At 40.0% G+C, this 13,677-nt stretch overlaps 2 protein-coding genes across 7 annotated transcripts in view; one reads left to right on the top strand and one right to left on the bottom strand.

Annotated features, from left to right (window-relative positions):
- Window positions 1-1,068: 1,068 nt before the first annotated feature.
- Window positions 1,069-7,387, bottom strand: gcm2 (glial cells missing transcription factor 2). The gene is made up of 5 exons (XM_046355045.1): window positions 6,886-7,387; window positions 6,211-6,463; window positions 5,406-5,518; window positions 4,745-4,870; window positions 1,069-3,625 (listed from the first exon to the last, which is right to left on the bottom strand). The coding sequence occupies exons 1-5, from the start codon at window positions 6,979-6,981 to the stop codon at window positions 2,705-2,707; spliced, it is 1,509 nt and encodes a 502-aa protein (XP_046211001.1). The 5' UTR covers window positions 6,982-7,387; the 3' UTR covers window positions 1,069-2,704.
- A 1,835-nt stretch (window positions 7,388-9,222) lies between these two features.
- Window positions 9,223-13,677, top strand: part of sycp2l (synaptonemal complex protein 2-like) — a 28,427-nt gene continuing 23,972 nt past the window's right edge. For 3 of the 6 annotated variants that reach the window (XM_046355809.1, XM_046355806.1, XM_046355805.1), the window contains exons 1-14: window positions 9,372-9,658; window positions 9,859-9,976; window positions 10,094-10,197; window positions 10,771-10,792; window positions 10,891-10,976; window positions 11,206-11,294; window positions 11,475-11,509; window positions 11,608-11,750; window positions 11,902-11,954; window positions 12,104-12,149; window positions 12,350-12,442; window positions 12,596-12,656; window positions 12,785-12,933; window positions 13,055-13,115. In XM_046355809.1, coding sequence (XP_046211765.1) covers window positions 9,512-9,658; window positions 9,859-9,976; window positions 10,094-10,197; window positions 10,771-10,792; window positions 10,891-10,976; window positions 11,206-11,294; window positions 11,475-11,509; window positions 11,608-11,750; window positions 11,902-11,954; window positions 12,104-12,149; window positions 12,350-12,442; window positions 12,596-12,656; window positions 12,785-12,933; window positions 13,055-13,115 — 1,207 coding nt within the window. In that variant the 5' untranslated portion in view covers window positions 9,372-9,511. Of the gene's footprint in view, window positions 9,298-9,371; window positions 9,659-9,858; window positions 9,977-10,093; window positions 10,198-10,770; window positions 10,793-10,890; window positions 10,977-11,205; window positions 11,295-11,474; window positions 11,510-11,607; window positions 11,751-11,901; window positions 11,955-12,103; window positions 12,150-12,349; window positions 12,443-12,595; window positions 12,657-12,784; window positions 12,934-13,054; window positions 13,116-13,677 lie in introns of those variants that run through there. The other 3 variants (XM_046355807.1, XM_046355808.1, XM_046355810.1) reach the window with 3 other exon arrangements.

The following is a 13,677-nucleotide window of genomic DNA, read 5'->3' as shown; positions in this document are numbered from 1 at the left end:
CCAGTGCTACAGCCCTGACAGCAGTGCCGTGGTTCTGTACCTTCTGAGTGGAGCATACTAGCTTAGTCAACCCCTCAGTGGAATTCAAGACAGGTTTCATGAGAGAGAAAGATCAAAGGTCAAGCAGGGGTCAGAGGCCTAGAGGTTAAAGTTAGCTGTGTTTGGGTGAAGAGTAAAAATGTCACATAATGTCACATATTATATGGGTTGTAATCCACGTGTTCTGGAATGTTCCCTAATTAGGTTATTTGTACTATTATTAGCTACCACCACCACTACTATTTGTAGTACATGTACTACAATACAAATCGTTGGTAGTGGTGAAAGTTATGTTGATAGGAGGATGATTATATGTTGAGGGTCAAAAACAGAACAATTTGACTTGTTTTTCATCCAGTGTGAATGTTAGTTTAACACAGCTTGAGTCAATGCTTGAAAGAAAATACTGACTTCTATCCAAGTTGTAACCTACAGAAACCATCTAAAACTGGACAGTGAAATACAGAGTTACACACACATCAGAGCCTGGTTCCTCTCTAGTTTTCTTCCTAGGTTCCTGCCTTTCTAGGGAGTTTTTCCTAGCCACTGTGCTTCTATATCTGCATTGCTTTTTGTTTGGGGTTTTAGGCTGGGTTTCTGTGTAGCACTTTGTGACATCGGCTGATGTAAAAAGGGCTTTATAAATACATTTGATTGATCACTCATTAGAAGAAAGCACTACAACATCAGTATGTAGGCCTGCAATTTGGTACCAGGAGGGCTGTATTCAATCCGCATCGCGGAAGTTCAGCTTTACAGCGTGATTGAAATGTAAAGGCAATGTTCCTGCTTTAGCGGAGACTGCATTCACAGCTGAATGTGTCAATTAAATCGGAAATGACCTTCACATTTCTACCTGCCGGGAATGTGTAATGCTTCAGCATTACAGATTTAATAGAGCCCCGAGTTCATTTTTTGAGAAGTGCTAAAAAGTATCCATTATCACAATTTCGTTGTAAATACTGTACTAAACAAGTGGAAGCTGAAACAGGACTGTGAAATAAAGCCAGGACCCATGTTTTTGTTAGACATACAGTCCTACAGAGGGGAATTGTATTGTTAATTAGATGTACAGATGCACCTCACAACTAAACAAGTTAGGTTTGATGAATCACTCAAATGAGCCAATCCTGTTTTGTGTTGTACTGCAGTACATTATTTGTGTAAGTAGGGCCTACAAATAATACACTGCACTGTACCGTGCACTGTAATATAATCTATGATTCTAATATACTATAAATCAGCCAAGTCTATAATCTTGAAGAGAAGAAACAGGCTAACAGTCTGTACCCATCGTCCTGGCTATCCAGTCTCATGAGCTCTACGTTACATTTAAACCTTTTTACAAATATGTTGTATATTAACGTTTATGTTGTCAAAATGTTGTATATTAGGGGTAGCTGGCCTACAAACCCAGCTTAATTACATAGAAAAGGCTACATCTCTGTACAATTAATCCAATACAAGGTAAGAGTTTTGTGAAATTTTGAAACCGAGCCGTTATTAGTCATCTGTGATCAGTCTGTCTGACAAGGCTTACATTATGTCTCCTGTCAGCACGCAGTTACACTTAAAAGGATCACACATATGGAGAAACTGATTCAGGGCACCACCTCGGTCCTTACAATAATAGAGAGTCATTTGTTTATCTAGATGGGACATCAGAGGAAAAGTCCCCGGCGGAGTCAGAGTGTTGAGCTTCGAAAAGAAGCGGCGCCACTTCCCTGCTGAACCGTCCGCGAGGAGAGATACTGTCAGCGTCAGGTATTACCGGCATTCTGAAAGGAGGGGAGAAAGACTCATCTCTTCTCCCTCTATCTTTCTCTCGTCTCTACCCCAGCGTGGAGGGAAATACTTGTCAGGGCGCCTCTGAACCACAAGATTGAAAGCAACCCGATGACAAACCTGACGATTAATTGCCCAACTTCATCCCTTTTGACACGAGCACATCCTTTTCTGAGTGAGTGAGTGTGTGTGTGGGGGGTGGCAATGAGCTTGTTTTTGACTTATGTTCCTCACCCCCCAGTATTTTAAGACAGTCGATAACAGTGTAATTACTTTGTTTAAACTGCAAGGTCTTGCAAAGGGTTGGAAGTAAATGAAGTGAATTTGACCAAACAAAAGGCAACATCCATAACCACAGCATCAGAATGTGTCAAATCTATGGTGGGAGCTCATTGAATTTTTATGTCACATAACAATGTTCACAAACTGTACAGTTGAAGACTGCATTTACAGTTGCACTGTACCACAAGCATTTTCATGATACTTTGTTGTCCATTCCCAGTCTATAGAACATTTATTTCAGTGCCATAGGAACATGATGTGATATTGTAACAGACAAAATACCTTAAGAATACATATTATTCATATTCTACAAACACATTTAATCCGATTTTTAAAAAAAATCCAAAGGCAATAATAACTACTTTGTGGCTTTTTCTTATGCATTAAATGGGGAAATGTTGGGAACATCCTAGAAGAGTCTAGACTCAATGTAGTGTCATCACTAGCAGTCCAAATGCAATCCAACATCTCAAATATATAAATAACAAGAGCTTTACAAACCTGATAAAAGGTGGCAGAAAGTCTGTTCCAAGCGTTCTTTCTGATCATTTGCATAACTATCAAATCACAGTCTTTGTTTTGGTGGCTTCCGCTTCAATTAGTAGTCCCCTCCGTCGTATCTAAATGGATGAGAAACCCTGTCGGGATAGCTGTTGGACGCATAGTTGCCGTAACGGTAAGTATCAAAGTTCTCAGCCCTCTCGATTTTAGCTGGCAGGGTTTCCGGCTGGTACGACAGCGCAGACTTGATGACCCCAGAATCTTCAGGAGTCTTGAGATCGGAGTAAGAGGTGGGCGAGGTGTCCTCGAGCAGGGAGCTGCAGCTGGGCAGGCCCTTGACGTCGTAGATGTTGTCGCTGTACTTTACCACAGAGGACTTGGGGCAGGGCTGGTAGGACACTTTGGTGGTGGTGGTGATGATGGTCTGCAGGGCAGCGGGCGTGGCTGGCGCTGGGCCAGGGTACCTGCACGGGTACTCACTGTTGTAGTAGTGGTGGTTGGTGTTGCCAGGAAACTGTCCATACTCGCCCCGCTCGCTGTACGTCCCCTTGCCCAAGATCTGTTTCCAGCCGTGGTGCTTGCTGGTCGTGTCATAGTTGTTGCGGTCGTGGCCCGAAAGGACCCCGGTGGTGTGGGGTGTGGCCGTGCTGGTACCCAGACCCGAGCTCACCTTGCTGGGCTCAGGGGCCTCTGCCTGGGGGCTACTGGGGTCCTTATAGAGGGCTGTGTAGGAGCCCGAGCCTAAATAGCTCGGCACGGCAAAGTCGTAGCCACACGGAGGCCGGGGCATGTACAGACGGTGGTTGGCCTGCTTCTGGAGTGTGGATGGGGCCTCACCCATGTTGGTGTGGGCATCGTAGGCAAACTTGTAGGGCTCAGGGTTTTGGAAGGGAGGGTAGTGCTGGGTCTGGATGGGGAAGTTGGACTCAGCGATGATGCTAAAGCGGTCTGGGCCCTCCATGCAGGACAGCTGGTGCAGGTTGGGGAAAGGAGTGCCCAGGTCGTGGTATCTCCCAGTCTGAAGAATATTTAGTACATATTAGTGATTGGCTAGGCAAAGACAGTCTACTGCATCTACCAATTTAATAAAAATGGCATGTGGGTAGTTTGTGAGTTATTTACTTTTCAGTCACATTGTATGTGCAAAGAAGTGCTTTTACGGTATTCAAAGTACAGGTCACAAAGTGCTTACTGTTTCTGTCACCCAAACTAAACAAACAACCACAACGAGAAAGCAATGGCAACAGTGGCAAGGAAAACATCTTGAAAGGAACCATCCACCTCTGGCTGAGCAGGTAAATATTCAAAGTACACTTGAACAAAAATATAAACACAACATGTAAAGTGTTGGTCCCATGTTTCATGAGCTGAAACAAAAGATCCCAGAAATGTTCCATACAATCAAAAAGCTTTTTTCTCTCAAATGTTGCGCACAAATTGGTATAAATCCCTGTTGGGGAGCATTTCTCCTTTGCCAAAATAATTCATCCACCTGACAGGTGTGGCAAATCAAGAAGCTAATTAAACAGCATGATCATTACACAGGTATACCTTGTGCTGGGGACAATAAAAGGCCACTAAAATGTGCAGTTTTGTCACACAACACAATGCCACAGATGTCTAAAGTTGAGGGAGCGTGCAATTGGCATGCTGACTGCAGGAATGTCCACCAGAGCCGTTGCCAGATAATTTAATGTTTAATTCTCTACCATAAGCCACATCCAATGTTGTTTTAGAGAATTTGACAGTATGTCTAAACGGCCTCATAACCGCAGACCATGTGTATGTTTTGCAGCGGTTTGCTGATGCCAAAATTGTTAACAGAGTGCCCCATGGTGGCAGTGGGGTAATGTTATGGCCATGCATAAGCCACAGACAAAGAACACAATTTCATTTTAGAGATGGCAATTTGAATGCACAAAAATACTGTGAAGAGATTCTGAGGCCCACTGTGAGGCCCATTTTTTAAAGATATCTGTGACCAACAGATGCATATCTGTATTCCCAGTCATGAAATCCATAGATTAGGGCCTAAGGAATTTATTTAAATTGACTGATTTCCTCATATGAACTGTTGCATGTTGCGTTTGTATTTTTGTTCGGTGTAGATATGACTATTGAGGGCAACGTTTCTTACATCTGTCTCCATCAACCTCCTCTTCTGGGAGAAGTGTGGAGAGGACATCCTCCTCTTCACTGCACTCCTCCGGACCTCCGTCTCAGACTTACTCTCTGGTCTGGGGTGGTCATGGACCCCCTTCGCCTGCAATCACATCAATACATACTAGGATGTTACTTTCTTGAAATTAGAAACATCTTTGGTCACATTTAGGATTACTCTTAACTAAATACATTGTAATATTTGTGAGGGAATGTTTTGCACAGAAGCTCATAACTAAAAATGGTTTGTTTATTGTTTGATTACTTTAATTAACTCATATCGTTACATTTCACTAATAAAACAACAAATCCAGGAAGCCATGTTAATGATAGTTTATTGCCTAATATCGCAAAATAGAAATAATAAAAACATACAGTACTTGTAGGTCTGCTTATAAACGGCTAATAAACATACATTGATAAGTAAATGTATGTATAAGATATGCTGTACTGTACAATACATTACAGTACTATACATGAATTATTGTATGAATAGTTATATTGTATTAACAATTGATATACAATGATTATCAAAAAGTTTATTAATGGTGACAGACTATTAAACAATGCTTAAAAAACAGTTAATAGAGAGACCTGCAAACGTGTTACCTCTCAATTTAGAATATGAGCCCACAAACCTGGAAGAATATAGCTTTTCCATCTATTCTCCAGAAGTTGGTGACGGGATAGCCACTGTGTCCTCTGCATGGCATCAGCTCCAGGGCAGAGTTACAGCTGGGGCACAGCTTCTCTGGAGAACAACCACCAATACACACAACCACACAGTTTTAAACAAAGCCATGTTGGCTAATAGTATAGAAGTGATTTTTGTATTCAAGTATTGTAAGTTTACTTATGAAATATTATACTGTTATGGGTGTGAGGAGAAGCATCGTCTATTATGTGGAGGGTGGTTGAAAGTGAATACTGAAAAATACATTTTTTACGATAAAAAAATACATATTTACTATGAGGGGTATTATTTTTAATTAGACCGTTTTTTTCAGTCAGACCAACAATATCTGAAGTTGTTTAATAAGTAGGTGTTCTGTATATAAAGCGTTATTGAGTTTATTTTATTGAAGCACCAAGTGTCAGATTTCTATAGTGTATCAAGGTCATGACGATGTGAAAGAATGAGTCAGATGTCAAGTGTTACCAGGTGTTAAGTTTAATAGTTTAATCTCTTTACAGAGTGAGTGGAATTATGGGCTATTCTCAAAAACAGCCTACAATATCGACAGGCCCAATAAGTAGACTATCATTATGAATAATTTAACTGAGCTCATTAAGCTTTGAGAATAAATAGTGTTTATTTAGACAATAGGAAATTATTTGATTCAACATCAACAAGTGTTTTAATGTCTTTCTTGTTTTTCCGAGGAGACGGGTCGCCAGGTGTATACCATATGCATGACAGCTGTGCATAATGCATTTACTTACTTTGTTGTTTTTGTCGTGCTTTGTCGCAGATAGCCGGTCGGAGCTGGAGTTTGCTTCCGTCCGCCAGCGTGCAATTTCGGCCACAGACTACCACGCCGAGGCAGGACTTCTTGAGAATCTGACAGTTGTGGTTGTTGGTGTTCCGCATGGCCCATCCGCTTAGGTGCCGCTGTGCGTTCTTATCCTCGCCAGTGTAGATGTAACGAACATACCCATCCGTCCACTCCTGGAAAGCGTCATACTGCTTTGTGTCCTGTCAGAATTAGGGAAAAATATAGATTTTGATAGATTCATTATTTTCAAGTGCTTTTTTATTAAAATGGATAATACGGTTAAAACAACAACTACAGGCCAATTAATATAATATTCCTGTAAATAGTGTTCATTGTGACGAAAACCAAAGATATGGACAAACTGCAAATGAATATGTTATTTGATATCTGAGCTATGAAAGCATAGGCTATAAGGCAAATCATGACAACATGCGTGTCAACTAATGTATCATTAACTCTGCATATCTTTACAAATGAAAACTGATTTATTCGATTCAACCGTGAAATACTTTTATTTTATAGACTACCAAATGCTATAGAATGTTATTTTAAATAGCTGTCACTGAATATATTTTAAATGATAGCGTCAACTGGCGTATGCAAAACGTCGACATTAGCCTACCTGAGGCAGCTTTGGGTCGTTGATATCCCACGTTAACTTCATACCAAAGGAAGAAACACAGTCGGGGTCTTCAAACTGATCCGAGGACTTTGACATCTTAGAATCTCACAATTTTACGGTTTTGAACTTGACTCATAGCAGGACCCACCAATACAGATACCGTCCCGTAGCCGCGAACCTTACGAAATCACTTCCTTTGTCAAAAATAAAGCATATGACAGACAACGCTAAAAATGAAAAAGAATTAGAGAATATATGTCCAGAAGTACATGATCTTTATCCGATTTCCTCTGTCTTTTCTCGGTGTTAATCCAAAATTCCCTTGTGTCCTGGGGAGTGTGTCACGCGATGCCAACGGAATAGCAAGGTGAATGACTGTAGGTAAGGGCTGTCTCGTCTATGTAAAGGAGGAGGCAGGACTAGGAAATATGTCTAGCCTCAGCTCTGTTGAGGCTGAGCGCTGTGCACTTTCAGTTCACCTGATCCGTGGCACTGACCTCCACTTACTGCATGTCCGTTTCCCCGAACGTTTATTTCTAGCACTGGGTATGCATGAAACATAAAAAATATTCGGCTATTATGCTGTATCTCTATGTTGAACTGGAATACACACAGACGTCATGAAATTTCCCAAGGCCGCCCACAAACGATGGGAATTGGCCTGGGCTGTTTCCTGTGGGTCTATATTGTTATTTTTCGATGATGCTTGCAGTTCTGACAGGAATATTATCTGTTGTAAATTTCAAACCTGTTGGTTAGGATTCGCGAGTCCTCTAAACTCGCAAATAAGCAAAAATATATGTGAATAATCTGAATGTGAAATAGCAACATTCAACGGTTACACAAGTAGCCTACATTGACAGGTGTCAACAAGTGATCTATCTGAGATCATTAAGAGTTGTTGTATGTAAACCTAAAGCCACACTGACGTGTAAACATCAAAACAGCTGGGGCTGCACATTAACAATAAACAAAGCATCAATCATTCGGCATTGTTAACGAATGTCATGTTTTAGAGATTTTTGTAGGCTACACCAATGTCTTTACCTATTGTTTTATTGTGGAATGTTGTTCACTTTTCTTTTATTTGGGAATCAGAATTTGGATATTTTCCCGACAGCATTTGGCAGAGTATAATACACATTTGAAGCATGTCAGGGATTTGTTTGCATGTTTCCATCCGTCAAATTGGCACTGTTACTACTTGAGGCTGATCAAAACATAGGCTACTGTATACGGTTAAATGTATTTTTTTCCGATTATTATTCTCCTTCATGCGAAATTAAAATCTATTGCTGTCCATTAGGCTATTCATTGAGCGAATTACCAGAATACCTAAATAGAACCACTGGCGTAGCACCCCCATCCAACCCAAACATATAACAACATGTATTATTTATATATATTTATTTAATCGTTTGTTTGGGGTCGCCCCAGAGGTAAGCCCCCGCCCCTCAAACTCTCCAAAAAAAGTGTTTACAATACAAAATAAACTGGCCATAATGGATATTAACTGGAAAAGGATCTTCTGAAGTTTCTTGCAATAGCCCTCTGTGACTAAGGAATATTTCTCTCAAAACGGTGATTCCTATAATATGTGTCTGGAGATTTGGTCAACTTGTCAGATTTGTCCAAAATTAAACAGTAATGAGTAGGGTCAGCTATAACATAATTATTCATGTCCTCGTTACATGTAGTGCAACAAGGCCACTCTGTAAAGTTCTCTACTGTTGATAGATTTAAACAAACAATATTGTAATCACCAAGGTCACAACCATAAACTGTCAGCTCCATCTGACTGATAGGTTAAACTAGAATATGCATTTTGGCACAAATATGTTACATTTAATTAGGTTTTAAAGTCATACAGCAACTGAGGGAAAACAAAATTGCTACTGTGTATACCACTTGAATGAAGTAGAAAAAAATAATTTGTCAACTCAGTAAGACAACCAGTCAGATTTTTCTCTAACTTCAAGTCCGTCACATTGCTGAAACATCTGATAGTGGTAAAAAATCCACGATAAAAACTATTTTAACTGTGAAAGTCCCATTTTAATTGATCAAAATTCGAATGTTATGCACAACTTTAGATGTTTGTTTGGCCATTATGTATCCTCCATATGCAAATAAGATCGAATGGCTTCACACACAAAAAAAAACTAATGTTTTTCCGCACAAAAAAGACTTTCAAACACAATAATGGATTCAAATTGCTGTTATCATGAAAACGTTCACAGTTTCACTTAGTTTAGGTTGAATTACCCGTAACGAAAAGGAGATTACAGCATGTATTTATTTGGACAGATTATGGTCCTTCATGCGCGTCTTTTCTAGCGATAGTTCACTAATTAGATTCACCTGTGGCAAAATGGTCCCAATAGCTACACTCGCACACCGCTAATTATGAACGTAAGTTTGTTATTTTTTTTAAACAATTATATGTAATCGTTTCTTCGTGACTTATTGCCTAGCTGCCTAAAAAACGGCAATATTATCGTAAAACATGGTAAATTATGGAAATGAATTTAGATTAGCTTATGTTAGTGAATAGGACCCCATTGAAGAGACCAGCGGTGTAACGCTAACTATAGGCCTATCTATTACAATCATATTGATCAAAACGATGCGTATTTTTCACATTTTCTATCAGTTCGAAATAATTTTGGAGGATGCTTTCGTCAGCAATAATGTTGGAGCCATCACAGCAGCACTTCTGAGGGAGAAAGCCTCCAAGTCGTTGGTTAACAGATTGAACAAAGTCGCTAACAAGGTAGCCTATTTTCTCACATCCACATCCATCAAATTATTTAACCCTTTGTGGGTATGGAATTCCTGCTTGAAGTAGCCTATTTATATAAAACAATGATCAGTAAAACCTTACCAAAGCATATTGGTTCCACAATAAATGTGCTTTACAGTTTTGTTAGAATTGTTAACATTCTCTTCCCCGTTCTCCTCTGTGGATTGCAGGAACTTGACAGAAGTGTGTTCAAAAGTGTCACTTTGCTTTTGAGAGCAATTGAAGATGTGTGCCAGTATGATGAAGACTGCTTTAACTGCCTGGCCAGGCAAGGTCTCGTTTACAAGATAAGTATTTAACACACACACATATATATATATATATATATATATCTCTCCAGAGATGTTCAAATGTAATTTATCGGGTTCTGATGAGTCTATTTGACTGTGTTTGTTCATGTCCACGTGTTGACGTGGTTTGAAAGAGCTGCAGACTTTCTGAAAATGGAAGAATACAAAGGTGTGAAGGACCTGCCCAGCCTTATTGAGACCTTTTTTGATTTTTTCCTGGTAAGGTGTGAGTTGGCCAAATTTTAAGTCAACCCCTAGCCCTACCCACTCATGTAGATCGGAAAATATTGGATGTCTAAACAATGTTAATTACTTCACCTTGCCTTATGATAGACTGGGTGGGTAGTTTGCAACGTTGCTTTCCTATCTAGGTTAGCAAAATTACAAACTTTCTCAACAGTTTGTCCAGAAATCCTGATTCGAAGACTCCTGGAATCAGGAGGGAATAAGCAGGAAATCCGTGAATTTTGGAAAAGTTACAGGAAATTTGCGACGCTATCCTGATCAAATAATTTCAGATCTACATAAGTGTCTAGGGCAGAGCTCTCTAACCCTGTTCCTGCAGAGCTACAGTCATGTAGGTTTTTGCTCCAACCCTACCTAATCTAGCACACTTGATTCTAATAATTAGCTGATAACCTGAATTAGGTTAGTTACAAATGGAGTTGTAGTGGAAAACCTACAGGAGGGCAGCTCTAAAAGAACAGTTGGAGAGCCCTGGTCTAGGGTCTTTTTAGAATACATTTACAGTGTTATTCACTGCATCAGCCAACTAAATACTGTTTTTTTCAGCGTTTGCCTCCTTCTGTTGAAGGTGAGCTTTTTCTCTCATTTTGATAATTCTACAATTGCCATCCCTTGCTTTGTTTTATGCTGGTAGCTACAGTAATGCTGTTTGTTTTTTGGGGAAAGACAGAGGTGAGCTCACCAGCGTCTTCCTGCTGCATGTTGGAGTGGTTGGGACCGACCCAGACGTCACGTTTAGTCTGAGATTAGAGGTAAGGCTGTACAGTCATTGAGAGCGATGTTGTTGGTTCAGAAGGTTATGAAGAAATACACTTTGTTCACTAAAAAGGGAGACTGTCTAATAGAAAAGCAGGAATAACGTTACTAAAGAACTGGATATATTTTTCTAAACATTAACATCTGCAATTCTATTGGATGTTACATTGTTCTTGTCTCCAAAATGATAACAAATACTTCACTGTTTTCTTTCTATCCATTCAGGCTATAAGAACGATTAACTCGATCCTCGACAATACCACAAAAGAAGAGAGGAGGAAACTGAGCATGTCCAAAGACCATTGTCAACTCCTGTAAGCTTTCAGTCATGACAGAATCCTGTAAATACGAGAACATGGAGAGGAGGCCTTTCCAACATTGAATTGGTTGTCTGAGGATGCATTGCCCCCTAGTGGATATATTTATTCTACATTGCATTTTTATTTTCTTTCGCAAGATCGTGTTCATGCAGTTTGACGTTTTTTTTCCCCCAGTGAACAATTTGCAAAAGTCATTCTCAATGTGGGCGGTGAGTGACACTTCAGTTGTTTTTTTAAATGGCATGCAATTCACTGTATGAAAAATGCATATTTGTCTGTGACTGACTTGGGTAGTGGTTTTGTTCAGACTATGAGATGCAGGTGGCCCTATCCGAAGCACTCTGTCGAATGACTATAAAGAGGTCGAGGAAAGAGCTGACCAGCAAGTGGTTTGCCAACCCAGTTTTTGCAGAGGGCTTCAACGCAATAAACGATACAGAATTTGAGATAGTAAGTTTCTCTAAGTCGGAGTTCTAACTTCCCCCATAAATAATTCTAATGTTGATAGTGGCATTCAAAGAGGACTGTTATTTGGGGTAAAACATGCATGGCTTAACTGTCAGACTAGCCTTGATTTTTCTTCTTCTCTGTTGCAAAATAGGACTGCAGAACTTTTCTCAATGACTTGAACAGCTATTTTGGAGATGAAAGAAGGGGAGTCCACACTATTTTTCTCTACATTTCAAACACCTGCATCATTATTCTAATTTCGCATTATTTAAATACAAATATATTATTCTGTAAAGAATAAATCACATCAAACACAAGTTTAAAATGGTAAGATAATGGCCTGTTTCTCATAGGGTGTTCACGTTCCCCTGCATCTGTGTGTTTCTTGACACCACTGAGGTAAGACCAGCAGTAGTCCCAGGATCACTGCTCCAAAGTCATAAGGGGATGACACTCCAGAGAATAAAGATGCACGTGTGGCAGTTACAAAAGTCTTATTTAAAGCTAACTGTGTCTTATGTCATGCATGGGTACCTCCAATTGGGTCTGATATTCCCCTCAGGCAATGGTGTGTAACACTTACACATTTTTGTCTTCAGCTGTTCATGCCAGAGGATGAGAAACTGGAACATTTCTGGGTGGACTTCAACCTAGGAACGTCCTGTATCAGCCTCTTTGTCAACAACCCCGAGGTGAGACTGACCAGACCACACACACCAGTGTACGTCAGCGATAAATGAATGTCAGTAATGTTTACTTTAATGGGTCGCTCCTAGATTTACAATGTCCTAAGTGAGGCTTTTTAAATTTGTTTTCCCCCTCTGCCATGTCGTCTGGCGCTACAGGGTTCACTGTGGGAATCAATCCATTTGCTAAGAGCAGACGTCTTTAGGTTCAGTGTGTGTGGTGAGTGGAGAATTAATCTTACATCATTAGCCCTTCAGTTTGATGCTGAAATGAGGATATGGGACTTTTCCTTTATTTGAGAAGTAACGAGCTGCATTTTATATTGTTTACAATGATTCTCCTTCCAGACTGTGATAATCAGACCATTCTGACTGTTCACCTGTCCAACCCCCTCACCTATCGCATGACCAAGGGAAAGATGGTCCAGATCATCTTCGATTCCAAGCATGACATCCTGGACGCTGCCAAGAGAGTCTTTGAAAGCAAACGACTACTGGTAACCCCTAACATGACAGTTGAATTATGAGGACAATGCTTTACCAATAAAGTTACGAGCATGAGATGCCCATTGTTAAGTTATGAAAGTAGGCTATGTCATATTCTTCCTTTTCCCACAGCAAAGTGTACGTTCGGATGACCAGCCATCGATACAACACGTCATGGAACCTTTGCAATCAGATATGTTCAGTTCTTTAATCTCATAGACTGTGATGTATCAGACCAGATCACATAGGTTATGCTATATTAATTTCCACATTAAAGGGATGCTTTGGGATTTTGGCAATATTTGTTAACATATACCCATGCACTTCCAGTCAGTAGTTAGCATTGGCTCGCAAAACTACCTCGAACTTCCTTCATACTGTACATAGATACAGTTGAAGTCAGATGTTTACATGCACTTAGGTTGGAGTCATTAACTTGCTTTTAATCCACTCCACATATTTCTTGTTAAACTATAGTTTTGGCAAGTCGGTTAGGACATCTACTTTGTAAATGACACAAGTCATTTTTACAACTATTTACAGACAGATTATTTCCCTATCTCAATTCCAGTGGGTCAGAAGTTTACATAAACTAAGTTGACTGTGCCTTTAAACAAAATAGATGGCAACATGAGGGAGGAAAATGATGTGGATATATTGAATCAAGTGTCCTTTTTTTGTGTGTCCTTTTAAATGACCTTGACTCTGGGGGTAGAGGTAACATATATATATTGTAAAGTGGCTGTCCCACTGGA

The sequence above is a fragment of the Oncorhynchus gorbuscha genome, linkage group LG07 (genome assembly GCF_021184085.1).
Source record: "Oncorhynchus gorbuscha isolate QuinsamMale2020 ecotype Even-year linkage group LG07, OgorEven_v1.0, whole genome shotgun sequence".
NCBI classification, from domain to species: domain Eukaryota; kingdom Metazoa; phylum Chordata; class Actinopteri; order Salmoniformes; family Salmonidae; genus Oncorhynchus; species Oncorhynchus gorbuscha.
The sequence above is the reverse complement of the archived record's forward strand: the minus strand, read 5'-3'. Positions and strand labels throughout refer to the sequence as shown.